At 36.0% G+C, this 27,984-nt stretch overlaps 2 protein-coding genes across 2 annotated transcripts; both read right to left on the reverse strand.

Annotated features, from left to right (window-relative positions):
* Nucleotides 1–3,221: 3,221 nt before the first annotated feature.
* LOC144855194 (uncharacterized) lies at nt 3,222–3,745 on the reverse strand. The gene is made up of 2 exons (XM_078713008.1): nt 3,562–3,745; nt 3,222–3,381 (listed from the first exon to the last, which is right to left on the reverse strand). The coding sequence occupies exons 1-2, from the start codon at nt 3,702–3,704 to the stop codon at nt 3,222–3,224; spliced, it is 303 nt and encodes a 100-aa protein (XP_078569134.1). The 5' UTR covers nt 3,705–3,745.
* A 15,055-nt stretch (nt 3,746–18,800) lies between these two features.
* LOC144855167 (fibrocystin-L-like) lies at nt 18,801–19,364 on the reverse strand. The gene is made up of 2 exons (XM_078712984.1): nt 19,276–19,364; nt 18,801–19,184 (listed from the first exon to the last, which is right to left on the reverse strand). Exons 1-2 carry the CDS (start codon nt 19,334–19,336, stop codon nt 18,889–18,891), a joined length of 357 nt encoding a protein of 118 aa, XP_078569110.1. The 5' UTR covers nt 19,337–19,364; the 3' UTR covers nt 18,801–18,888.
* Nucleotides 19,365–27,984: the final 8,620 nt, after the last annotated feature.

Raw genomic sequence — 27,984 nt, forward strand, 5'->3', positions numbered from 1 at the left:
CTTCTCGTAGGCGTGTTGAATATGTGTGTAATAGCGTGTTGTATAAACGCGCCCTTAGGTGCAACAGCCTGACAAATTGATATGGTAACACTATTAAAAACAAGTATATCAATCAGAACGTTATCATACGTTATGTTATATCTATTTTCAAACCTTTTAAAATCAAAAACTCATCAGCATCATTTTTTCATTCTTAACTTTCATCCTTATAATTATCCAATTTTGAATTGAGAATCCAGGATTTGATGTCAACAATTTCGCTACCTCTTTCTTGCCTGCAAAATGAGAAAAACAAAAATGCAATTATTCTATCATCTCTTACAGGTGTATTTGTCCTAAATTTGTCCTATTTTTAGGACAGCTATCCACTTGGAATCGAGAAATTGAATATTTGCGACCAACAACCGGCCCATATTTTATAACTACTGTAGTACTGTACTTGTTCAAAAATAACACTATATTGATCTCTTTCCCTTTAATGTTCAACAATATTCCAATTAAAATGCTTAAATACAGAAGTATAGGCCTACAGGTACATATGACAACCTCAGACATCCATCCTATATTAGACTGGGTTCCAGCCCGTAAATTTTGGCACATATGGCGTTTTATACGTATAATATAATACTCAGATTTACGCACTGGGGAAATATGTGAAGAAATCGATTTGCATGCCCGCAAACATCCGATAAGAATGACGTAGGTTATCATACCATATGTGCCAAATTATTTATCTTTACTATTTACGGGCTGGAACCCAGTCTAATCATATATATGCACTGCTCTTTAACCAATTGAATGCTCTTTGGCATGTGAAGAACGAACCTTTTTAAATATAAACTTACCTGTGAGATCGTCATGGTTGTATAGGTCATCTCCTATAGTAGTAAACAAAAACAATTTATAACATTAATATTTTATACATTTTCGTTCTTGATACATTGTACATTTGTGTTTTCAAATGTTTTGCTGCTAATATTGTAGTAGACTTACCTGATGTTGTGGCAATTTCTAGTTGTCCATAATTATCAGCATCATCTGCTGATAAACAACAATAAAATGTTAAGAATGTAATGTTTACGAAAATCTAATTTGTGTCTGATAAGTGCCATTTCCGGCATCTACAGTTGCACAACTCTTAAACATTTCTTATGACACAGGGACAGATTGGAATGGAAAATGGGACATGGATTAATTAATTTTAACACTAAAAAAGAACTTCATAGAAAGAGTCAATCTTAATTTCACCTCACCTCAGCACCAGCTGGTATAGATTTTTATTAGTAATGTTTTATAAGCTTACCTGTGATGTTTTCTTCTTCTTTAAAAGTTTCATCTGCTGATCAATAATAAATGAAAAGTTAACAATTTAATATATTCCTAATATATATCTGTACATTAAGTACTTTGATTGCACTGATTGCATTGAAGAACTTAAGATCTACCATAAAATTTGTTTCCATGTTTAGAACCAACAAATATATGGTCTTGATTTTATGGCACTCTGGAATTGTCTCTTCTATTAGCAAAAGAAGTATTCTCATTTTACATACTTTGTTTATAAACTATATTAAAGCTTACCTGTAAAAGTATTCATTTCTACTTCTAGGCTTCTGGGTTATCTCCTATAGAAAAACACAATAAAATAATTAATTTAAAAAAATTAAGTTTTCTTATTCTTCTTACCTGTACAAGTGTTGCCACTTGTTAATTTGACAAAATTTGCTGATTTTTCAATTACCTACTGGCAGAACAGGTAAGTAAAAGATATGTACTGTGAGGGTAATAAGCTGTACGGACTATATAAAGGGCAGGAAATATTTTGAGATAATCTAGGTTTTGGCGAGATTCTGGTTTTTAAGGTGTTTATGCTTTGTGAGAGTGAAGTTTGCATTGTACCAGCAACAATGCCTATTTTTTTTTAAAAAAAGATGTGCCGTGTTTAACGTTTTCACCCGCAACTACAGCAATTGCATTATAATTCTTCAAGGTTGATATGTCCTTGGCTATTGGCTGTTCTTGTGGCCTCGAAGTCTCTGCTGCCTGCTTTTTATTTTGGGCATATACCGCATCACATGCTTGTGCATATCTAGCACTTTCCTGATCTCCTGTGATTTGTGATCATTATCTGTTATTAAAAACAATCCACTTAATATGTTCCCTTATAGAAGTATTTTAACACAACTTGTTATTAAGTTGCAAAATACTGAAATTAAAGACTGCCTGAACCCAAAACAAGTAAGTGCCAGACAAAAAGCCTAAGGAAAAGCCTAGAATATTATATTTATCCTTGTTTGACCAATGTTTGACCAATATTTATCCAATTGTTCTGGAGGTTGTCTTTAATTTGAGGTGATTTATACAGCCGATGAAATCAAATTTGAAAGTAGTCTGTAATTGGATTTTTATGGGAGTGACTTGTAGGTACTTTTGGCTAGTCTTCAACATAAGTTGCTCTTAGAGTGGATACGATAGTCTACAATTGAAGATGCTTTTAAAATTGGGGTAGGCGGAAGTATTAATAGAAGGTAGTGGGTTAAATAGAGGGAGACCTGCATTGAAAATTTGAAATGGACTGTTAGTCTTCAAAAAGAAGTTGCTCTTAGATTGGATACGTCACTAGTCTACAATTGATGGTGATTTTTTAATTATAATGCAGTATTAAATAGAAGATGGATGGTTAATTAGAGAGAGAACTGCATTGACAATTTGAAAATGACTTATAATTAATTAAAAAATCACCAACCTTGGAATCCAGATGTTCTGCAATATCCGTTGTAAAATCTTCAATTAGATTAAACTGAACATTAAATTTCTCCAAAACTTTTACTGTTGATCTGCGATTGATATGTGGAAAACACCCTCAATGACAGAAAACTCTGTTGAGTTGATACCTTCTAGCGTGGATGAGTTGGAATAAACAATGCTGAATTCAAAGAAGTAACCACTTCCCGACAGATTAATGGCAAGATCAGTGAAGTTGGCTCAGCCATGGATTATATCTACAGTGTTGTTGCTGATGAGCTCTGCATCAGATACTCCTGGGCATTTTCCATGGATGTGAAGAATGTCCCAGATTTTGCACAATTTCAGCCTGAAAAAATCAAAAAATCATTGAATAATTCCTTTTTTTCGTAGAATATTTGTATCAAACCTATGGTGTATTACCAAAGCTTGATAGCCTACAGTATATTGGAGTTTAGAAAGAATTGTGTTAAAACCTACACTGGTATCCAATATAGAGATGCAAGGCTGAACCTCAAATGGATGGTTCTCCATAGCATCAGCCGTAAACGTATACTCATTGTGCTTTGGAATTGATAGATGATTTCTACTCCTTGGTCACTAGATGCCTCTTCTTCAGCTTGCTTCTCAGAATACCTGTGAACCAATTAGTTATGTTGGTTTGTAATGATATAGGCATTATGGTTATGTTTGTTGCACGCCACACATGAGAATACAATTTAAGACTTTGGACAAGACGTTACAAGCCAGTTCTATACTACAGTAACTCTACAGAAAACTCTACTTCAACTCATTACTTCTTAAAATGTGACTTACGTTTCATTGCCTGTACTTGGACCTCCTGTTGTATTTGTTGCTCTCACACCCCTTGTTGGGTCTTCAGCTGGGGGAGAAGAATCGGTCATTGCTAATAACCTCAACTTCAAGACTCTCGTACAAAGTACCGGTTTGTGCTGCATTAACAATTTCTGCTTGAAGGTTAACTAACTCATCATGTTCAAGGGTTGAATTGCCTGTAAGGAAAAAATATTAATTATTGTTTAGATATTAAAAGAATAGGTAATTAAATAAAATTCAACTCATTTCTAAACATATGAAACTGAAAAAAGAAGAAATCTGGATAGATTATGTGATACTTTAATATGGTTAAAGAAAGCTATTTACTTATTATATATACCAAACTGGCAAAATTGTTAACAAGATCTTCTTCATAGAAGTCGTCAACATCAACAGGAGCCACACCAAAGTCAACCATTATAACCGGTGTAGTGATGATGTCAATTGGGTCACTACCACGTATAAGTATCCAAAGAGTCTGCCAATCGCGATCACAATAGTTCTCGCCATAAATGCTGGAGTCAGGAGTTGGCATGAACTGATCGTTTGGATCTTCTGGAACCCATATTTCTCTTTCTATTAATGGCAATGATGTCGAAAGAGTTGACAATTTTAAATATCTTGGACTTACATTTGATTCACTTTTATGTCATGGAAAGAGCATGTTGAACAAGTAGCTTCTAGAGTATCACAACGTATCGGTATTATTCGTAGATTAAGATATTATATTCCAAATTTTGCTTTAAGACTACTTGCTAATGCAATAGTATTACCTTGTTTTGATTAGTGTAGTAATGTTTGGTCAAATTGTAACTTAGAACTTGTTAATCGTCTACAAGTACTTCAAAATAGAGTAGCTAGAATCATTCTTTATGCTGATATGTACACCCCTATAACAGAATTGATGTCCTCACTAAAATGGAAGAGTGTCCATGACAGATGGGAAAATGATTTATTAATTATGCTATTTAAATGCCTACAGGGTTTAGCACCATCTTATTTAACAAATCTATTCAAATTTATGGACACTTTTCACACAAAAAATACAAGAAGTCAATCAACAAAAACTCTAAATGTTCCAGCATGGAACAATATTTATGGAAAGAGCATATAGAGCATCAACCTTATGGAATAATCTTCCTGTACATATCCGTAAAAATTATGAGACACTTAGTCAAGTTGAATTTAAACATCTTGTATAACTTCTATTGTACATAGTTTTAATATAGCTTTTACTTTTATTTTTCTTGTTTTTTTTTTTCCAAATCTGGACCTTTGTATTGTATTGTATTGTATAGGAACATATCTCCATCCAGCTGCCCGTTATTTGACATGACATAGTGACCTTGATGGTACAATACAATACAATACAATACAATACAAATCTTTCTTTATTCTGGAATAGCTCTTTCAATACACAAGTACTGGTCTCCCAAGAGGTCCAGATTTGGAAAAAAATACAAGAAAAATAAAAGTAAAAGCTATATTAAAACTATGTACAATAGAAGTTATACAAGATGTTTAAATTCAACTTGACTAAGTGTCTCATAATTTTTACGGATATGTACAGGAAGATTATTCCATAAGGTTGATGCTCTATAATTAAACATTCTCTTTCCATAAATATTGTTCCATGCTGGAACATTTAGAGTTTTAGTTGATTGACTTCTTGTATTTTTTGTGTGAAAAGTGTCCATAAATTTGAATAGATTTGCTAAATAAGATGGTGCTAAACCCTGTAGGCATTTAAATAACATAATTAATAAATCATTTTCCCATCTGTCATGGACACTCTTCCATTTTAGTGAGGACATCAATTCTGTTATAGGGGTACACATCTAAGCGTTGAGGATTGGCATACCAGATGCCGACAACTATTTTCTGATCTGGAGCTGTGTTCAGGAAATGAAGTCATAACGTTTGAGATTCTCATATACATCTCATAAGTCTCTCCAATTGCAACGATAGACATAAATGTGCTGATGCGCTCTTGACATGTGTACCCATGACACCAGCCGTGATCTTGTGGTCCATTGATCAAATCAACATAACCGTTAGACCCAATGACGATTGGTGAAGACGTCGTAATTCTGTGTCAGGATCAAGACTTTCAATAATCAACATAGCGTAATCATAGTCATAGCATTCAAAAGCCTGCCAAGATTCATGCCATATGCAGTCTTCTGTACCAATGATACCTTAATGAAAAGAGCAGATTATATAAAAGATCACAGCTACAACACAGTGACTCTCCTACTTCTCAAAAAAGGGATGCCACAATAAAATTGCGTGCCCAGTCTCGGTGAATGGACTGGTCTTGTTTCAAGAGTGCAACTTTAATAGGAGGAAAGATTTAGGGAAGAATCACAGTTTACAAAAGCTAAAATTCAACATTAAAGCAGACAACCAACCTTTATGTGGACATTTTTCATCATAAGGAATTTTAAGTCCACGTCTCGGATCTCTATCCCACTCGTATGGAGAATCAGGAATAACATAACTTTTAACTTTTAAATGTAAATAGGTTGGGTAATCATCAGGAATAGTCCTGAACAGGGAGATGAGCGCCCCTGCCCACCGATGAGTTTCGGGATCCCTTTCACCCGGAGGGAGAGTACCCGTCAGGGTCCCTACCAAGGGTTACAGGTCCCAGGTTTTTAGTTGTTTTTAAAATTAATTAGTGTTCCATGACCTTCTCATCAAAATTAACGTCTCTCATAAAATTAAGAAAAGTTGTGCTATGTCAACATAATGTCAATGACGGCGAAATGTCCCCAATATTGGGGATAGCTATGAAAACAAGTAAGTAAGTAACTTGTGTTTCAAGGCAAAAGAAATTACTACAGAGGAGAAGAAACAAGCAACACTGTTAACAGTTATTGGCCCATCATCTTATAAGCTTTTACGAAATTTGGTTACACCAGAAAAACCCAAGGATAAAACATTCGATGAGCTGGTAACAGCTATGAATGGGCATCACAGTCCAGTGCCTAGTGAAATTGTACAGCGATACAAATTCAACTCACGCTTTCGACGTGATAATGAAACAGTGCCTGAATTTATGGCATCGCTTCGATCGATGGCAGAATTCTGTAACTTTGGAGCCTCGCTCAATACAATGTTACGAGATCGTCTAGTTTTTGGCGTCCGTAATCATGGAATTTGGTCTTTTGGCAGAAAAAGCACTGACACTGGAAAAAGCTGTTGAAATTGCAACTAGCATCGAAACTGCAACAAGAAATGTAAGAGATCTGGCGCAGCCAACCTCTGCAGCTGCAGTTGAAAATGTAAACAAAATTGCTTACAAAAAGAAGTCAAAATTTACATCAAATACAAATAAGAAGTCGAAACCATGTTTTCGCTGTGGAAAGAATAACCATTTGCCAGACGTGACAAATGTTATTTTAAGTAAACAACTTGCCATTATTGTAGCAAGGTAGGACACATTCAATCTGTTTGTCTTAGCAAAAAGAAGGGGAAGCCCCAAACAGTTAAAAATGTTGTGGCAGATGAGCCAAGCGATGAACCAAGCAACATAGCTACAGAAATGTATGAAGAATTATTTGGAACAAAGACCACGTCTAGTTCTCCACCTCATCATCAAAGTTAAGATACTGTTAGATGGTTTGGATACTGAAATGGAAATTGACACAGGAGCCTCGGTATCAATAATGTCGCAGACGAAATTTAGGCAATTATGGCCTGAAAGAAAACTTGAACCATCGTCAGTTAAGCTACGTACGTACACTGGACAAATAATGGATGTTTTGGGTAAAATTAATGCTGAAGTTACATACCAGAGTACTACTACAATATTACCGTTAACGATTGTGCGAACAAATGGACCTACCCTAATTGGTCGAGACTGGCTTCAGTTTATAAAGTTGGACTGGCAACAAATCAAGGTAATAAACCAATTAGATTTAAGTTCACTGCTTGGTAAATACCAAGAAATATTTAAAGATGAACTAGGTACCCTTAAGGGTACTGAAGCAAAAATGTATGTTGATAAAGAGACAATGCTAAAATTTTGCAAAGCCAGAAATGTTCCGTATCCTTTGCGACAGAAAGTAGATGACGAACTTGATCGCTTACAACGAGAAGGCATTATTGAACCTATACAGTTTTCAGACTGGGCTGCACCAATAGTTCCGGTACTTAAGGCAGATAAATCTACCATTAGGATCTGTGGTGACTACAAAATTACTGTAAATAAAGCAGCCAAAGTTGATCAGTATCCTTTGCCCCGAAGAAAAATTTACTAAATTGGACATGTCACAAGCGTACCAACAATTACTCTTGGATAAAGATTCTCGAAAATATGTTGTAATCAACACTCAAAATGGACTTTACAATATACACGGTTGCCGTTTGGAGTCTCTTCAGCACCAGCGATTTTCCAGCGTGTCATGGAAGGACTATTACAAGGAATTAAAGGTGTTACAGTATACCTGGACGATATATTAATTACAGGAAAAAATGACTTTGAGCATTTCGAAACTCTTGAAACCGTCCTAAAGCGACTGGCAGATGCTGGACTTCGTCTAAAAAAGAGTAAGTGTGTTTTTATGGTTAAATCTGTTGGTTATTTGGGACACCTGATCGACAAAGAGGGATTGCATCCCACAAACGCCAAAGTGAGAGCAATTAAAGATGCTCCAGCGTCTCAAAACTTGACAGAACCGAGAGCTTATTTGGGATTATTATCTTATTATGAAGTTTTTACCAAACTTATCCAACACACTTAATTGCTTTGTTATATGCCTTACTTCGTAAGGATAAAGCTTGGAACTGGACAAATTTAGAACAATCTACTTTTGATAAATCAAAGGAATTGCTACTTTCCTGCAGAGTACTTGCACATTATGATCCAAAAAAGGAAATAATATTATCGTGTGATGCATCTCAATATGGAAGTGGGGCTGTGTTAGCACATCGACAAAGTGACGGTACAGAAAGACCAATCGCATTTGCATCTAGAACACTTGCAGAAGCGGAAAAAAAGTATTCGCAAATTGAGAAAGAAGGTTTGGCATGCGTTTTCGGAGTAACGCGATTTCAGTCTTACATTTATGGTAGACATTTCACATTGGTAACAGACCATAAGCCATTGCTGGGTCTTAATGAGGACAGACTTGTGCCTAGCCAAGCATCAGCTAGAATCCAACGTTGGGCACTGAAATTAGGCACATACAAATATACATTAAGCTTCAAACTGACAAAGTCCCATGCGGATGCCTTAAGCAGATTACCATTGCCAGGAAAACCAGAATCAATTCCACAACCTGCCGAAACTGTTCTATTGATGGAGTCAATGAACCAATCTCCAGTTTCCACAGCAGATATTAAAGGTTGGACGGTTAAAGATCCAACACTTTTTCGAGTTCTTTACTACATTGAAAAGGGTTGGCCCAATACTAATCCAAAAATTGAAAACTTGCAACCATATTGGATCTGACAAAGAGAACTCTCTACACAAGATGGATGTATTTTGTGGGGAAATAGAATTGTTGTTCCACAGCCTGGTAGAAAACAGTTGCTACAAGCACTACATGACGGTCATACTGGAATTGTCAGAATGAAAAGTTTTGCTCTGGATTCGTTATGGTGGCCTAATATGGACAAAGACATATCAAAGCAGTGCGATACATGCCAATCCAATCAAACTTTACCACCTAAAGCACCATTGCACCCATGGAATTGGCCAAATAGACCATGGTCACGATTACATATCGACTATGCTGGACCATTTATTGGAAAAATGTTTTTAATACGATGCATACTCAAAATGGCTTGAGGTAATTCCGGTAAATTCCTCAACGACAAATACCACAGTGGATAAGCTCAGGCTTATATTTGCATCGCATGGATTGCCAGATAAAATAGTATCCGACAATGGAACATGTTTCACCAGTGATGAATTTCATACATTCGTAAAGCGAAATGGAATAAGACATTCTTTAACAGCCCCATATAACCCATCATCTAATGGTCTTGCGGAACGTGCTGTACGCACATTTAAAGAAACAATGAAACGTATGAAAGATGGATATATCGAAACAAAAGTCGCAAGATTCTTATGTTGTAATTTGTATGTTCTTGTTATCAGTTTCTTGTTTTGAAGGACCCAAGTGGAAATAAGTTTTTAACTTTTCTTGGCATTCCTTGTAATCAAGGCCTGTTTTTTCCGTGCAATTGTTTTTCTATTTTCTATTTATTATATTTTATTGTTTTTTAACCTTGATTACCAAATAAAGTTTAAAAAAAAAACAATTCAAGATTCCTATTTAAATATAGAAATACACCTCATAGCACAACTGGCAAAACACCAGCAGAATTACTGAATGGCCGAAAATTGAAAACGCATTTTGATCTTTTACACCCTTATCAAGCAGATCGTGTTATCACTCAACTTGAAAAACAGAAATTAGCCCATGATCGTCATGCAAAGAACGCACTTTTGTAGAAGGAGAGTAGGTGTATATAAAGAACTTTAGAGGACAAAATCTGAAATGGTTACCCGGAACAATAATATTAAAATCCGGTCGCATCTCATTCAAGATAAAACTAGAAGATGGACGAGTTTGTCGTCGTCATGCCGACCATATCAGGAAGCGTTATAGGCCTGTTCAGCTTTCAACTATAACAGAACTTGTCTCTCTCTCACTTATTTGTATTGTAAATCGGTACATTACAAAAAGTATTGTAGGTAAGTGTACTAGGTTGATGAAAATAATGCAACTAGCAAGTAAGGATACACAATGATTTACATTTACGTAACTTGGATAAATGCAAGTGGTCCGTAGATATATAGGATAAATACTATTAGTACTTACCCTAAATTAGGTATATGTATGTAAACCCTGTTCTTGTCTCTGACTGTTACCTTCTTTGTACAGTACCTACAGCGGACATTGGGTGGATACCATCATAATTTGATGGATTGGTCATAGTAGCGTAATGATCTTTCTTACACGCAGTATCAAAATGAGCGAATGTGACATCTATTGATAAGAAAGAGCAAAATACCTTTATTTGTAAATGAATAAGTATGTTGAAATATATTCATTTGGTAAGTTTCACCAAAAATGTATTCCGATATTAAAGACATATTTTATGATAAAACAGTACTAAGGGACAACCTCAACATTACAGTGGTGATAACTTGGATACAATGGCAATTTTATGTTATCCAAATAAGCATTCAGCTTCATGTGTAAACAGTATGAGTATGCGTTTCCTGCAATAGAACTCAACTGGTTTGTCCAAGTAAGGACTAGGTTTGTCCAAGTAAGGACCAGATTATGTCATGCTTTTACATACCTTGCAATCTTGTGCTTCCAGCAATAGCTGGGTAATTATGTATACCATGAAATGGAAAAAATGGAGCACCATTATCACCAGACATGAAATTTGCCCTCACGTATCCAGCATTTCCATTGTCTGGACCACAAGGTGCACACTGTTTTGCACTTTGACCTGCATTCTCCGGTTGATTCTGAAATATTTACATGAAAATTTTAATGGGAAAATGTAATATTTTAATCAGAATTTATAAATTACGTGACTGATTACACAATGGAATGGCATTATCAGTACACGTTAAGAAAAAGAAGGTAGAAGAGTAAGAAAGTCCTTTGACAAATTTCCTTATGAAAGTCAAGTATGCATATATAATATCTATACATTGATTTTATTTGACAGAATGCAAAATATAGTTCCCCAAACTGACAAAATAATAACATTTGAAAAACAGAAATAAAATCTTTTAAAATGAATATATAATAAAAATGTTCATATTTATTGAAAATGTTTATATCTTTTTTGGGTTTCCCACTTTTATTTCATCGTCATTAACATTGTTCCATTCATTATGATTTTTACATTTATACATTATCTAATCTAATTCATCATAATTGCTTAATTACAGTATTCGGTTTGTAACATGCTACAAATGTTTATATTCTTATATCGCAATCAAAGAACAGGCTTGTACCAATTATAAACGATGACTACATTCTCACACATACTTATCAACAGCTTCATGACTAAGAGAAGATGGCCCAATGACAAATGGCATCACCCCGATGTTGTTGTCTAAAATCTAAAATGTAAGTTACTATATAAGGAAAAGAGAAGTATTTTGGTATTGCTTACCTGCTCCAACTGTGTGGTGAATTACATTATCCTGAATTGCATCCCGATAGCAGGACTGAAGCCATTATGAAATGTATATTCACGTACAAACGATGGACTTTCTACAGTAACTTCTCCAATATCCAAGAAAGCAACTGAATAATGTGGCTCATAAAAATCTGAAACAAATAAATAAGTGTCACTATCGAATGAATAAGTGCCAGACAAAAACCTCAGGGAAAAAAAAGTTACAATTACAGAACTAACACTTTCCAATGTAAGAATGTTCCTTTATAGAAGTATTTTAACACAACCTGTGTTATTATAATGTATTATTCTGGTCCTCAAGCTTTACTGGAAACTGAGGAAATTCGGATTAGGCCCTCCACGGACCCTCGACAGCCAGCAGTGCAGCGCCTACCAGATCAGCACACCGGGAGACAATCCCCTACTTTTTTCAAACAGTGTACCACGTTCTTTAATGTGCACTGTTAAGTACACAGGACCAACGGCTTTACATCTCATCCGAAGAATAAGGCAATGAGAGTAAAGCATCCTGCCTAAGGAACCATGGTGGTCTATTTATAATTATTTTCTCTCAATCTAATAACAATCATTGCCATGATTCAATAAATTGTTTATTAATTAAAAATTAATGACCAGAAATAATGAGTGATAGAGCTGATAATGTTAGTTTTCCCAACGATTATATAATCTTAAGTTTCCAAAGAAGGAAAGAAGGCAAATAAAGAGAGCTAAAGCTAGAAGTTTGGACTGGCAAACAGTTTAGTGTACACATAAACAGTAGTTACTGGCACTGTATACTTCAACACAAAGAATAAATATTCTAAATATTTATTTCTTAGGCTTAATACTTACAATAGTTGATTAGATCCACTGCTAGCATTCTTCTTACTTAGATTCATTCGCCAGTGGTGGCGCCAGCGGGGGACCAGGGGAGGGGGGGCAGCCCCCCCCCCCCGTCGGGGAAAGCTGGCCCCCCTGTCGGGGAGTATTGGCCTTATTGTCGGGGAGAAAAATATGATCATTTCTTTTCTGGTAAAAAATAAAACCATTATTAAGTGTACTACTATATATTGTAAGTAACTGCGGCATTCTATTTTTGACGTACATACGATACACTGACAGCGAAGTAAACAGTATGTGGTACGCATTTGTCTGGCGGTGTCTCTTTGTACGAATCTTTCATGGCCCGGCCGGCTCACTGCGGTATACGCGTCGACATATCTGGGCTGTATCATATTACATCCAGGGACCAAAATGTGTATTTTCCAGATTCCAGGCGAAAATCGGAGATTCATTTGCAACTACGCATCGACGTACGTTCATACAGGGATAAAGGTACGAGTTATGTTCTCACGGTTGAGTTTACGAATTGTTTCAATTTACCAATAACCATTGGTGTACCGCGTGTATGTTCGCTGTCGATTAAAGGGGTTTGGGTGGGGGTTCGATTGGGAAAGAGGAAGCGGTTGGCCCGAACCATAAAACAGGGTCTGATCACGTTTCTTTTCGCGCATAAATCTCGATCTAGGGGGTGAATAGGGTGGCTAGCCACCCACCTTAATTCTAAAGGGGAAAAAAAGATGCACCAAACCCGCGACCGTCGCTAAACGCAGATTCGACGCACTTGACTCTTTTAATTAAGAAGAGTAGGCTAGAGCTATAGTTGTGTAAATAGGCCTACTTAAGTGAAAGAGCTAAGAGTTTAATTACTATTTATGAATTCAAGAGTTTAAAAAGAAAACGTGATTTAAAATCTTCGGAAAATACCCACAACCGAGTTATTTTCAAAACACATGCACTCCCACTACCAGCATCACGTTGTCTTAGCTCGCTCCTCGTGTGAATGCTGACGTCATCACTCTCCAAAAATACACCATTTTCCGCCCTGGTCCGTGTGCAAGCGTTAGCGTGGACCTGTATATTTACACCCCCGTACAGAGTAGAGTGTAATATCGTGAACTTTTTTCTCGCGTATGAAGATTTTTTATATAATGGTATGCAGTATAAACAATAAAAAACGAGAAACATGATGTTCTTTTATTATTATTTCATAGACATAACATAAACATGAAATGTCTTGTTCTATGTACACGGCCGAAAAAACGTGTGTGGTGATTTGGCATTTTATTGATTTGTGTTATAGACACGGCGATTACAGCAATCATTGTATACTAAATTACATTGAGTTATTCACCCGGCTATAGGGTATATATCTGAGGTTAACAGACCACCAAAGCACAGTCGTACACTAAACACATGCACTATCGAGGCATTTTCGGAGTGCCGCATTACCAAATGTTCATTTCGTTTGAAGTGTTTTTCGATCAAAGTTTATTATTAGTTCGTCGAAAAAGATCTGTATTAGAGTATTTAGGAAGGATTTATTTAAATTTACATTATGTAACATTGTTATTAAATGTAATGGAAACTAGTTGCTCTAGCCTATTAAACAGTGTGTAAGCATCTATTTTTTCAAAATTTTCTGAGGCTCAGGAGGGGGATACCCCCTCCCAAACCCACCCCCCTCTTTCGCGCGTACGGCCCCTCCCCCTACCCGCTCGAGGAATTCGGCCCCCCCGTCGGGGAATTCGGCCCCCCCGTCGGGCAAATCCTGGCGCCACCACTGTCATTCGCATAGTCTGACATTTTAACTTAAGGTACCTTCTCAGGCAGTGCCATGTTCTCTATTTTAGAAAATTGTGCTCTACAAAGAAACACAAATATTTAATATAACTCACAATATTAAAAAAAACCTTACATACAGTACATAAACGTATACACGGTAGGTGTATGGTCAAATTATTTGACATATTGTTGCATGATGAAATCAATATGAAAAGAACGGTTGCGTTTTTCTCCACATTTCAATCAACATGCTGTGATCGTTCTGTACCGCAAACATATCACTATCACGAACGCTGAACATCTTGCGACATAGCGCACTTAACAAGACTTCCCCAATCAGAGCGATTATTGTCCAAAGTGTGCATAGACTTGTTTATTTTCGTTTTTTCATTTTCTATAATTTTGATGTGATTTTGGGTCGTCCTCTTAGTTTCTTAACTTTTCTCATTGTTTGTTTCCTCGCATAGAGCTCTTTGAGCTGGGATATCGGAGTCTAGATGAAGAAGGTGTCCACACTATGTCAACATATACTGTATATTTAACAATTACAAACTTCATTTTGTATATGAAGACAGATTATGGCACTCCTCATCTTAGAGACTCAAAATACCTGCTTTTAAAACGGATAGATTTTAAGTAGCTACCAGAAAAGCTTTAGTGAGAAGTTTAAGGCGCTGTGGGTGCTCAAATGAAAACTGTCAATGGATGTCAAAGGTCGAAAAAGCAATGCGTTGCTCAATTTCTAAACAATGACCCTGTTGTACACACATTTGACTGGATATTTGTTTAATTAATGTACAGTATGTATGCATGTATGAACATGTAATCTTCAAAAAGAAGTTGCTCTTAGATTGGATACACTAGTCTACAATTGATGGTGATTTTAGAATTATAATGCAGTATTAAATAGAAGATGGATGGTTAATTAGAGAGAAAAACTGCATTGACAATTTGAAAATGACTTATAACTAATTTAAAAATCACCAACCTTGGAATCCAGATGTTCTGCAATATCCATTGTAAAATCTTCAATTAGATTAAACTGAACATCAAATTTCTCAACAACTTTTAGTGTTGATCTGCGATTGATATGTGGAAAACACCCTCAATGACAGAAAACTCTGTTGAGTTGATACCTTCTAGCGTGGATGAGTTGGAATAAACAATGCTGAATTTAAAGAAGTAACCACTTCCCGACAGATTAATGGCAAGATCAGTGAAGTTGGCCCAGCCATGGATTATATCTACAGTGTTGTTGCTGACGAGCTCTGCATCAGATACTCCTGGGCATTTTCCATGGATGTGAAGAATGTCCCAGATTTTGCACAATTTCACCCTGTAAAAATCATTGAATAATTCCTTTTTTTTCGTAGAATATTTGTATCAAACCTATGGTGTATTACCACAGCTTGATAGCCTATATTGGAGTTTAGAAAGAATTGTGTTAAATCTACACTGGTATCCAATATAGAGATGCAAGGTTGAATCTCAAATAGCATCAGCCGTTATAAACGTATACTCATTGTGCTTGAGAATTGATAGATGATTTCTACTCCTGGGTCACTAGATGCCTCTTCTTCAGCTTGCTTCTCAGAATACCTGTGAACCAATTAGTTATGTTGTTTTGTAATGATATAGGCATTATGGTTATGTTCGTTACAAGCCACACATGAGAATACAATTTAAGACTTTGGACAAGACGATACAAGCCAGTTTACAGAAAACTCTACTTCAAATCATTACTTCTTAAATGTGACTTACGTTTTATTGCCTGTACTTGGACCTCCTGTTGTATTTGTTGCTCTCACACCCCTTGTTGGGTCTGCGGCTGGGGGAGAAGGATCGGTCATTGCTAATAACCTCAACTTCAAGACTCTCGTACAAAGTACCGGTTTGTGCTGCATTAACAATTTCTGCTTGAAGGTTAACTAACTCATCATGTTCTAGGGTTGAATTGCCTGTAAGGAAGAAATATTAATTATTGTTTAGATATTAAAAGAATAGGCAATGAAATAAAATTCAACTCATTTCTAAACATATAAAACTGAAAAAAGAAGAAATCTGGATTGATTATGTGATACTTTAATATGGTTAAAGAAAGCTATTTACTTACTGTATTATATATACCAAACTGGCAAGATTGTTAACAAGATCTTCTTCATAGAAGTCATCAACATCAACAGAAGCCACACCAACGTCAACCATTATAACCGGTGTAGTGATGATGTCAATTGGGTCAATACCACGTATAAGTATCCAAAGAGTCTGCCAATCGCGATCAAAATAGTTCTCGCCATAAATGCTGGAGTCATGAACTGATCGTCTGGTCTATTTGGATCTTCTGGAACACAATGACGATTGGTGAAGACGTCGTAATTCTTGTTTCAGGATCAAGACTTTCAATAATCAACATAGCGTAATCGTAGTCATAGCATTCAAAAGCCTGCCAAGATTCATGCCATATGCAGTCTTCTGTACCAATGATACCTTAATGAAAAGAGCAGATTAGATAAAAGATTTTACTACCATTGATGTCTGTAACCATCATGTTTGGAATTCTATAATCCTATAATTCTAAGTCAACGTCTCGGATCTCTATCCCACTCGTATGCAGAATCAGGAATAACATAACCAGGCCGTGATCCTACTAGAATTCCACCATCTTCGTCTCTGATCATTGCATTCTTAAAATGCATCACAATCCATCTCCACGCACTCAGAAGGATTAAAGACCCTTTCCCTTCAATTTGTGACGTTTTGTAAAAATAATACATATATATTACTTTAAAAACATTAAACAAGGTCACTCCTTGTCTAAAATGTACGTTTTATGGTAAATTATGATAAAAAGTGAGAATGTAGCTCGCGGCGAATGACCTCTCGTGGGCAGTCTAGCCTAGCTAGGCTGAGTTTTGTAGGCCTAGCCGGTAAACATCGGTAACGTACGAATATCGTATGCTAGTTATATACCTAGCCTGACGTTGTATAGTTGCTGCAATAATTGTCTTTCTATATTTGCCAGACACCGTTGATACAAAATGGGGAAAACCTGGTATTTTCGGTGAAAATTTATGAGTCTTCCATTTGTTTTGGCCTCACGATCAATCAAAAAGTGGGTGAATTACAGAAGAAAAACAAAAATATCAATCCGCACGCAATGCATTTTGGGATTTATAGCGGGCCGCTAAAATTACTAGAATCAACTTATTTTTCACATTTTTAACCATTTAAAGACAAAAAAGTTACCATATAATATTTATTTTTACATTAATTGTAGTTTGTGACCTTAAATTAGATCTAAAAAACGTAGGGAAGGGGGTCTTTTTAACTTTACTGTAGTGTTAAGATTAAATGAAAAGTATTGTAGGTACAGTAAGTGTACTAGGTTGATGAAAATAATGCAATTAGCAAGTAAAGATACACAATGATTTACAATAACGTAACTTGGATAAATGCAAGTGGTCCGTAGATATATAGGATAAATACTATTAGTACTTACCCTAAATTAGGTATATGTATGTAAACCCTGTTCTTGTCTCTGACTGTTACCTTCTTTGTACCTATAAGCATTCAGCTTCATGTGTAAACAGTATGAGTATGCGTTTCCTGCAATAGAACTCAAACAATGGCAGTTGTTGGTTTGTCGAAGTAAAGGACTATAGGTTTGTCCAAGTAAGGACCAGATTATGTCATGCTTTTACATACCTTGCAATCTTGTGCTTCCAGCAATAGCTGGGTAATTATGTATACCATGAAATTGAAAAAATTGAGCACCATTACATGAAATTTACCCACACGAATCCAGCATTTCCGTTCTCTGGACGAGGTGCACACTGTTTTGCACTTTGACCTGCATTCTCCGGTTGATTCTGAAATATTTACATGCAAATGTTAATGGAAAAATGTAATATTTTAATCAGAATTTATAAATTACGTAACTGATTACACAATGGAATGGCATTATCAGTACACGTTAAGAAAAAGGAGGTAGAAGAGTAAGAAAGTCCTTTGACAAATTTCCTTTCGAGTGAAAGTCAAGTATGCATATACTGTATAATATCTATACATTGATTTTATTTGACAGAATGCAAAATAGAGTTCCCCAAAATGAAAATATAATAAAAATTGAAATACAGAAAAAAAAAAAAACATCTTTTAAAATGAATAATAAAAATGTTCATATTTATTGAAACTGTTTATATCTTTTCCTTTTTTTTTTGGTTTCCCACTTTTATTTCATCGTCATTAACATTGTTTCATTCATTATGATTTTTACATTTATACATTATCTAATCTAATTCATCATAATTACATAATATATACAGTATTCGGTTTGTAACATGCTATTTAATGTTAAATCTTACTGAACCTACCTGTAACTCATCGCAATCAAAGAACAGGCTTGTACCAATTATAAACGTCCATTCTCACACATACTTATCAACAGCTTCATGACTAAGAGAAGATGGCTCAATGACAAATGGCATCACCCCGATGTTGTTGTCAGCAAGAACAAGATCAGTCATTTACAACGGAACTCGAAATTTGGAAAAAGACTCCATAATCCCAATTCTTCCAGATGAAGAAATTGGCAATCTGTGTGCAGTCTCTCTGACCATCCCTCGTCATGAACACCGTGCAAAGAAGTATGGCCTTCGTTGTTGCTCCATTGACTTTCAACGTCACAATCTCCCCACTGACATGGTACAGCACCATCTCAGAGCCTACCACAGTGTTGTCTTGTAGGATGACATCTCTGGAGCTCTCAATTTCAATACCTGCTGGCCACGATATATCCTCAGCATTGTAGCGGTCTTGATATGTACCAGGAAAGACAGAACAGCAGATTAATCTAAAATGTAAGTTACTATATAAGGGAAAGAGAAGTATTTTGGCATTGCTTACCTGCTCCAACTGTGTGGTGAATTACATTATCCTGAATTGTTAGTCCTGAAGTACCAAACATTCCGATAGCAGGACTGAAGCCATTATGAAATGTATACAACCGCTGGACCTTCTACAGTAACTTCTCCAATATCCAAGAAAGCAACCTAAGGGAACATTATACTTACCCGTTGATTAAGTTAATTAACAATTGGGATGAAATATTTTACAGTACTTTGTACTTAATTTATTATTAACATTAAAACATATTTTAGTGTAAATTAAAAATAATTTTATTTTATAGTTGTTTATTTATAATTTAATTTAGCATTTACTTAAACTATAGGCTTAATATAATTAAGTTAAGTTATCTTGCCCAGTGGGCTAGTCACAACAAAAACAAAAATCAAGCCCTGCTGAAATGGAAGCCTTATAATTCTTTTTTGCACTTTTTTTTTATAAAAAGAAGAATTATCTGCAATTGCGCCATTGGCTACAACAGTATTTTTAATTAATGATTTATGGTTTTTTTCAAATAACTACTGCATATATCACAATATATCACTTTTTAACAATTAGCCAGTAAATCATGGTCTGGTGTTAACATTCTGAATTTTCCACTGATGCAGTGATGCCTGAATTTCACTACACTGCATAAAATATTAGTAAGCCTATTATAAGATTACCTTTTCCTTCAAATAGAATACAGTAAATGTCCATCTGGGTCTTGTCTTCTAATATGCGATGCTTCAAAACACATATCCAGTCGTCTTCTGTTGGTCATTTTGAGATTTTTTTCTTCTGAAGAAACAATAACAATTCTACTAATTTTTTAATTAATTATTAATTATTAGGTCGTACAGACAGTGACCAACAACTTTATGTCTTGTCTGAAGAATCACCCAAGAACACAGACAAGTCAGCACAGATCTCGAATTATAAAATATTGCTTATTGAATCGATCAAAAGATGTGTACGGCGTAACAGTTAGCGTTATTTAAATATTCCTTGTTTTTAACTATATAAATATTGACTTTTTGGAACTGAAGTTGATTTATAAAAAGCATATAGGCCTATTTACATCGTATTTGTTACATATAACCCTGAATAGTCTTTGGTTTGGTGTTTAATATAGGACATGCGGATAGATTGTACTGTATTTATTAGGTATTGGTATATAGGCTAGGCCAATACTAGGATGATAGGTCCCAGCATGTAGGCTATAGCCTGCTGGGCCTAAAAAAAAATAAACCTTAAACCAAAATTACATTTCCTAGTTTTTAGAATGAAAGCTGTCTACAGAAAAACCAATTGATATCTAAGCTAGGCCTAATTGAATATAGGGTCTTCGGCCTAGGCTAGCTTGATACTAGACTAACGATATAGCCTTTATAGTAATAATACTAGCCTAGCTAGGCCTTTAGGCCTAACCCATTCCCATAAAAGAAAGAAGAAGAAAACAGATCTGTCATATAGGCCTATAGCTAGCCTAACTAGGCCTAGGCTAGAGCTATAATAGACTATAGGCCTAGTAGGCCTAGAGCTAATACTAGGCCTAGGCCTATTATTATGATTAGGCCTAGGCCTAGCCTAGGCCTAGGCCTATTCTATTGTTGCAACCACTTTACCTTAAAAAAACAATTTGTATCCAAAGCTAATTTGATACGAAGACATCCTTCCACATTCCAATAAAAAAACTACTAGCTAGGGGCCTAGGCCTAGCTAAGTATAAAAAGTGTATTGCTATACAATACAATACAACGGATAGGCCTAGGCCTAGGCTAGGCCGAAATCAAACTTCCCCGCAGGAGGTTCGTGCAAAAAAACACTTAAATAGGCCTAGGGGTGGACCCACACTTTTTGAGACTCGTCAACTTATTGTTTAAGAATGCAGATATTTTTTGCCCCGTCGATATAAAATATTTTCCCGTAGAAGTAATTATTAGTTTATTACTAATTTTTCTGTTAAGGTAGTATAAGTATAGGATTTGGTAAATCATTTAATACAAATAAATATAAGTAGAACCACCAGAACTATTTCCGCTATACAGCCCTATTTAAAAATGGCCTGGTCTAAATTAACATTCTACCTACTAGGGGAACGTAGGTTGGCCGAGGCACTCTGCTTGACTTTCTAGGCCCCCCACACTGCAAGTCCTAGGCCTACCCGTTAGGCCAATTTCTCTCGCGTTGTGGTAATAAGGATACGCAGCTAAAGTGAATTTCCTCCGCTACACACTGAACCACGAGCTAAGCCTACATATTTACCGATACTCGTCAATTTATTTTTTATGGCATCAATGCTACACATTTTGCCCATTGTTAATACATTTTCTCGTACTAAAAGTACTTATTAATTTAATTCATTATGTCTATACTTTATTTATTTAGATATTTAGTTTCCGTTTAATGTTGAATAAACTGCAAATAAATAACGCCGTGGTTAGGATTCCGGCACCGGAACTCAACTGCCCATCGTTAGGGAATCCGACACGCTATTGCGCATGCCCAGAGCGAGGTAATCGGCGACTCTATACTTAAGTACTTATCAACAGCGATGGATCATTTCATAGCTGCGCCACACGGCGAACTAGCCTCATCATCAGCCGTTGTCAGTCCACTGCTGGACGAAAGCCTCAGCATGTTTCTGCCACAGTGCACGATCTCTAGCTGCTCCCTGCCACTGCACTGTACCCCAATACTTGTCTATTTCATCTCGCCATCTCACTCTTTGTCTTCCTCTATTTCTACTCCCATCCATCGGTCTCCATGATGTCATTAGCGAAGTCCATCTATTGTCTCTTCTCCTACTGATATGTCCAGCCCACTTCCACTTACTTAATTTGATAGTTCTTATAATGTCTTGAACTTGTGTTTGTTTTCTCACCCATTCATTTGTTTTTCTGTCTTTATATGTGATTCCGAGCATATTTCTTTCCATGTTGTGCTGTGCTGCTGCTATTTACTTTTCCATTTTATTTGACAGTGCCCAGGTCGCAGCTCCATATGTCATGGTTGGTAACACGCATTGATTAAAGACCTTTCTTTTTAGGCTTAACGGTATTTCCCCTCTCATGATGTTGCTCAGTTTACCATATTGGCACCAGCCCAATCTGATTCTCCTCTTTATCTCCTGTTCTTGATTCTTTTCTCTCAGGCTAAATCTCTGCCCCAGATAGATATATTCATTTACTTCATCAATTTTATTGCCATTAACAGTCATAGAACCATGAGGTACCATGGAATTTGCCATAACTTTTGTTTTCTTCATATTCATTTTCAATCCACAGCATTTGCTGGCATTTGCAAGGTCTTTAAGCATATCCTCCACTTCACTGATTTGCTCTCCTAGGACAACAATGTCATCTGCAAACCTCAAATGATTAAATTTTTCTCCATTGATATTCACTCCTTTATCCTCCCATTCCAGTGAGCGAAATATGCCTTCCAAACAAGCTGTAAACAGTTTAGGTGAAATTGTATCGCCTTGTCGGACACCCTTCTTTATGTGGATTTTCTCGCTTGGTTTGTGCATCGTAGCTGTGGTAGTGCAGTTGGTGTAGATGTCTTTGAGTAGGTTAATGTACTTATAATGAATTCCCTGATCTTGCAGAGCTTTTAGAACTGACTGTGTCTCCACCGAATCAAATGCCTTTTCATAGTCTATGAAGGCCATACAAAGTGGTTTGTTGTATTCTTGGCATTTTTCTTTGAGCTGGTTCAGTGTATGAATATGATCCATGGTAGAAAAACCACTCCTAAACCCTGCTTGTTCTCTGGGTTGGTGGCTATCAAGTAAATTTTCCATTCGATTTGTCAGGATTCTTGTAAACAACTTGTATATGTTTGAAAGAAGACTAATAGGTCTGTAGTTTTTGAGATCCCTCTTGTCCCCTTTCTTAAAAAGGATGATCATGTTAGATTCTTTCCACTTCTCTGGCACTTTCCCCTGATGTAAGCAAGCTGTGTATAGCTTCGCCAGCTCCTTAGCAATGACGTCCTCCCCCTCTTCGATTGTGTCAATTGAAATGTTATCTGGTCCTGGTGCTTTCCCTCGTTTCATGTTTTTGACTGCATGCTGCACCTCCCAATATGTGATGTCTGGAATTTCTTCCGAGTATATGGATACTTGAAGGTCCACTGACTGGCTGCTTTGATAGAGTTCTTCATAAAATTCTTCAATCCTCATCAAAATCATGTCTTGATCTGTAATTTCTGTCCCTTTTTTATTAATTAATGATTAACTAGCCTAGATGCCTACTAATATGGGATCCACTAATCTAGGCTAGGGCTACCAGTTAGACGTGACCAGTGGGCCTATAGTATTTATTTTGTAATTAAAAAGTGGTTGCTTCATTCATATATAAACTTCATATCATTATGAATTATATAATTACATGACTAGTTTTATGATTTTTCATAACGCATTATACTGTACATAACAAAATGCAATCACAAGTTGATTTGTTGACGGCAGCCACCGCGTGGATGTGAAAAAACTGTTCGGGAAGTCAGGGTCGCAACGCTAAAAACAGCATTACGATTCTTAAATCTTAGATAGATACTGATACTTATTAATATCATTATAATTATTATTAATTCATGTATGACATAGGCCAAGTTTCATCCCATCGCTCTCTCCCCCGCGCAACGACTATCTAGGCTACAGTAAATCCCTATAACACTCCGACTCTCCATGGTGTGGTGTGGCACTATTAGTGCAAGCTATAATTCACTTCCCAGAGCTCTGGGCATGCGCAATAGCGTGTCGGATTCCCTAACGGTGGGCAGTTGAGTTCCGGTGCCGGAATCTTAACCACGGCGAATAAATAAAGCTATTGTATTTCTAAAGGTTCCTTTAGCAAAATGGAATCATCTTTCCTATAGTATAATTATAAGAATACAAAAATATTTAGGATCTCGCTATTTATCTGGGCGATGTAGTCTGTGGGGTTAAAGAATACTCGAGCGGAAGAATGCAACACATAATAACCATATCTATTACCAGTAAAACAGCGTCCTCTCTTATTATTTCGCGTAGGTTTCAAATAACGGGGAAAAAAAGTTAAGTAATATCTAATTAATGACTAATAATTACATTACATTTTAATATTTAATAGCATAAAAGTGTGTTCCACTCATAAAAGAGTATTTAATTCCAAAATTGTAATACAGTATATCGAAAAGTTAGATTTTTATTAGTGATAGAAATTAATTAGTATTATTTGGATAAAATAAAACTGTAAAAACATCATTCAAAAACCATCGTGGAAAAATACTTAACCAACTTCAATTTTGTTCAAATTTGGTACAATAATTCTATATGTATTTATTTATCTTTAGTAAAAAAATTGGGTAATTTACTAGAATTTTAGATGATTTGGACATTTTTTATCTTTCAAAATATGATGCCTATGGTTCTACTATACATTTACAACATTTTTTTTACTAAAAGTGCGCCTAAGTTATTTTAAAAAAAAAACTTGATACTAGTATTTTTCTTTTACATTATAACATTTGTGTAGTAAATTTTTCTTCTCATAAGCTATTATAGTGTAGGCCTACATTTATATTATAGTAGAACCCCTCGTTTAATTGGGGACAGCTCTTTTTACTATTTCGCCTTAACGTCTGTTTTTTTAACATTCGCCATTTACATTGCAAATTATAAATGGTATTATTATTTTTTAGTGGATTTAGAATAGCTAGAACATGTGTGATAGTAGTTTTGACTACACTATATCAGGGAAGAGTGAGATTAAAGCAGTCGTGAATTAAAATTTCAATAAAATTTGTCAACAAATATAATTTTACTATTTCGCCTTAACGTCTGTTTTTTTAACATTCGCCATTTAGGCCTAGGCCTACATCGCATTATAAATGGTATTATAATTCATACTGGATTTGGAATAGCTAGAACAGTGTGTAGTTTAAACTATACTATATCAGGGGAATGAACGTGAATTAAAATGTCCATAACATTTGTCAACAAATATAATTTTGCGATTTCGCCTTAACGTCTGTTTTTTTTTTTACATTCGCCATTTGCATTATAAATGGTATTATTTTTATAATGGATTTGGAATAGCTAGAACATGTGTGTAGATCTTTTCCAGATGGATTTCTTTTCGAGATTTCTTTCAAACTAAATGAGGGGATCTGCTAGGTTCCCGCCCGGAGAAATAGTTTTTCTTACAAGATTTGAATAATCAACAATATCAACATTCAACAGTGTGGCGTGTTGACCGCAATGAATAACAATACCACCTTCCCCACTACACCTGCACCAACTCATTTGCATAATAACGCACGGCATACCAACTGATCAATATTTGTATAGGAGTAGCAATCAATAGGTTGGTTGGATGGCTGCTGTTGTTCATCATTTAATTCATTGTATCAGTTGTTTTGATTTTTCATGATCAATTATTCACTTAATTCATTTCATTTATTCATGATCAAACACAGTAAAATGTAGTACATGGTTTCGAATAATGTTCGTTTGTTCAAAGTTAATAATTCAATTTCAAACAAAATTGTGAAATTATTTATTACAATAATGCATATGTATTTAAATAAATAGAGAGAATACACTAGCCAGGCTAGGCATCGGCATCTTTACACATTTCTATTTACTTGTTCCTAATTTTCTGACATAACTAAGGTGTTCTTAAAATTGAGGGCGCCAAACATAAAATTTACGAGATCGGAAAGAGGCGGGAAGCCAAAAAAAATGATGGTGTGCTCCCTTGCCTCTAGCACGGTAAGGCTCTCTCACAGCCTTGGGGGTACCACACATCAGATGCTTTGATGTTATTGCCTCATAATGTGTGGTGGAAAGGGGGACGTTTAAATCTGTGAACCCCAAACACAGAAGCTCGCATAGCTTTAACTCTTTTCCACCGACCGGCATGGGGTTTGAACCCACGATAATCGTGTTCCACGACGCTCTACCAACTGAGCTACCCGGCCCTCTGGTTAATAGCAAGGTTAAAACTAGATTCGTTTCCTCAAAATTACGTCATGAATATGCAAATTTATGACGTAACGATTAGAATGACGTAATATGAAGCGCGTATAAGACTATACTATTGTCACCTTTTATTACTCTTGTACATTGTGGCATAACGGGTAGTGCTCTAGTAACTATCGTTTGGATTGAATTCTCTCAGCTCTACTGGCTGGGGTTCGAATCTCTACGGATTTCTTTTTTTTTAAAATAAATATAAAATGCTTTTCTTTTATTTTGAAAGAGAGATATTTAGAGAGTCAGGTTAATTTAGGATAATATAATGTAAAAGATTAACAACATCAAAATTCAACAGTGTGGTGCGTTGACCGCCGCGAATGACTAACAATTGAATGTCAGAAAAAAAGGAATTATAGTTCTCTTCGTTACGTGTTTAGAAAAGAATTTATATCTCATCGTTGGTGGTATGTCGGCGTTGTTATGCAAATTGTTTGTACAGGTGTAGTGGGAAAGATGGTATTCCAACCGTTTTAAACCAAAATATCGGCTAAATATATTCTTTTTTGCGTTTCAACATATATGTTAATGATTCCAATTAGGATACAAACTTTTTTATTTTGTAGGTAAAATGGCAGATATAACCCTTTTTGTCTTTCCCCTTAACGTTTTCATACCACAATCGCTGTGCTAAGGGGAATTTATTATATTACCCTTAAGGCCATTTTACACTAAAAAGAGGGAAGTAAAATCAACCGATTGACCCCTATCTAAGTTTATTTTCTGTCAATCCTTAAGGCTACAATTTATATAAAACAAAATAATTAAATGGTTAAATTCTGTTTCACCAAATTTATAAATAATTTTAGGTCCTAGAGGCATGTCTTTTAATTTGTTGTCGGTGTCTTCTATTCTAGGCCTAGAAGGCCTAGCCTAGGTCTAAGTGATGCGGCCTTTGCCGCCTGGCTGGGCGTGAGGTGAGTTGGTACCAATTTTAAAAACTAGTTGCATAGGCCTAGTCAGCTAAGCTAAAAGGTTAGGCCTAGCCTATTATAGTCGCCGCATAGTACTGTATATCGCTATTAATTAGGGCCAAAATTAAATAACTAGCCTAGGGGCCTAGCTAGGCCTATTTAGCTTATTTTTCTTTGGGCTAGGCCCTAGCCTAAGCCTAGCTAGGTAGGCCTAGAATAGGCCTAGTAGATATTCGCCCAGGATTCGCGTATGGGTGTTAAACGGCAGGGGTGGCGCCAGGATCTTCCCGACGCGGGGGCTACATTCCCCGACGAGGGGGCTATGAGCGAAGCGAGCATCACTAGGCTGGGGGCCCGGGGGCCGCCAAGGGCCTCTGGTGGGGGTCCAGGGGGCGAAGCCCCCGGAAGCAACGCGTTCTAGCGTCATTTGAGGTCTTTTTAATCAGATTTAGGGTAACCATTTTTTCCATTTTTTATAATGCATAAATAAAATACTGCGTGCAAAAAAACGATGCGCGATGACTGTTTCAATCCATATTTTTCAATTTAAAAAATAAAAGTTCAAAGAAAATTTAGAAAAATAGAGTTGGAGGTCCCGGAAATTGGACTTATTATACTTCAAAACATGAAACAAAATATATAAGTCCCTATCATGGTTGTGACTGAGCTAAGAAATGTTTGAAAAATAGAGATGTTAGGTCCCGGAAAATGTACTTCTTGTTCTTCGAAATATGACCAGCTTTATTGTTGGGGCTGAGCTAAAAAAATGTTTAAAACTAGAGCTGCAGG

Source organism: Antedon bifida, chromosome 11, assembly GCF_963402885.1.
Source record: "Antedon bifida chromosome 11, ecAntBifi1.1, whole genome shotgun sequence".
Classification (NCBI taxonomy): Eukaryota; Metazoa; Echinodermata; class Crinoidea; order Comatulida; family Antedonidae; genus Antedon; species Antedon bifida.

Coding starts and splice junctions, on each gene's coding strand:
- LOC144855194 (XM_078713008.1), bottom strand. CDS start 3,704: ATGCAGCACAAACCGGTACTTTGTACGAGAGTCTTGAAGTTGAGGTTA. Junction 3,382..3,561: donor CCAAGTACAGGCAATGAAAC/GTAAGTCACATT, acceptor ATTGGTTCACAG/GTATTCTGAGAAGCAAGCTG.
- LOC144855167 (XM_078712984.1), bottom strand. CDS start 19,336: ATGTTTGGTACTTCAGGACTAACAATTCAGGATAATGTAATTCACCAC. Junction 19,185..19,275: donor TCACCACACAGTTGGAGCAG/GTAAGCAATGCC, acceptor GTACATATCAAG/ACCGCTACAATGCTGAGGAT.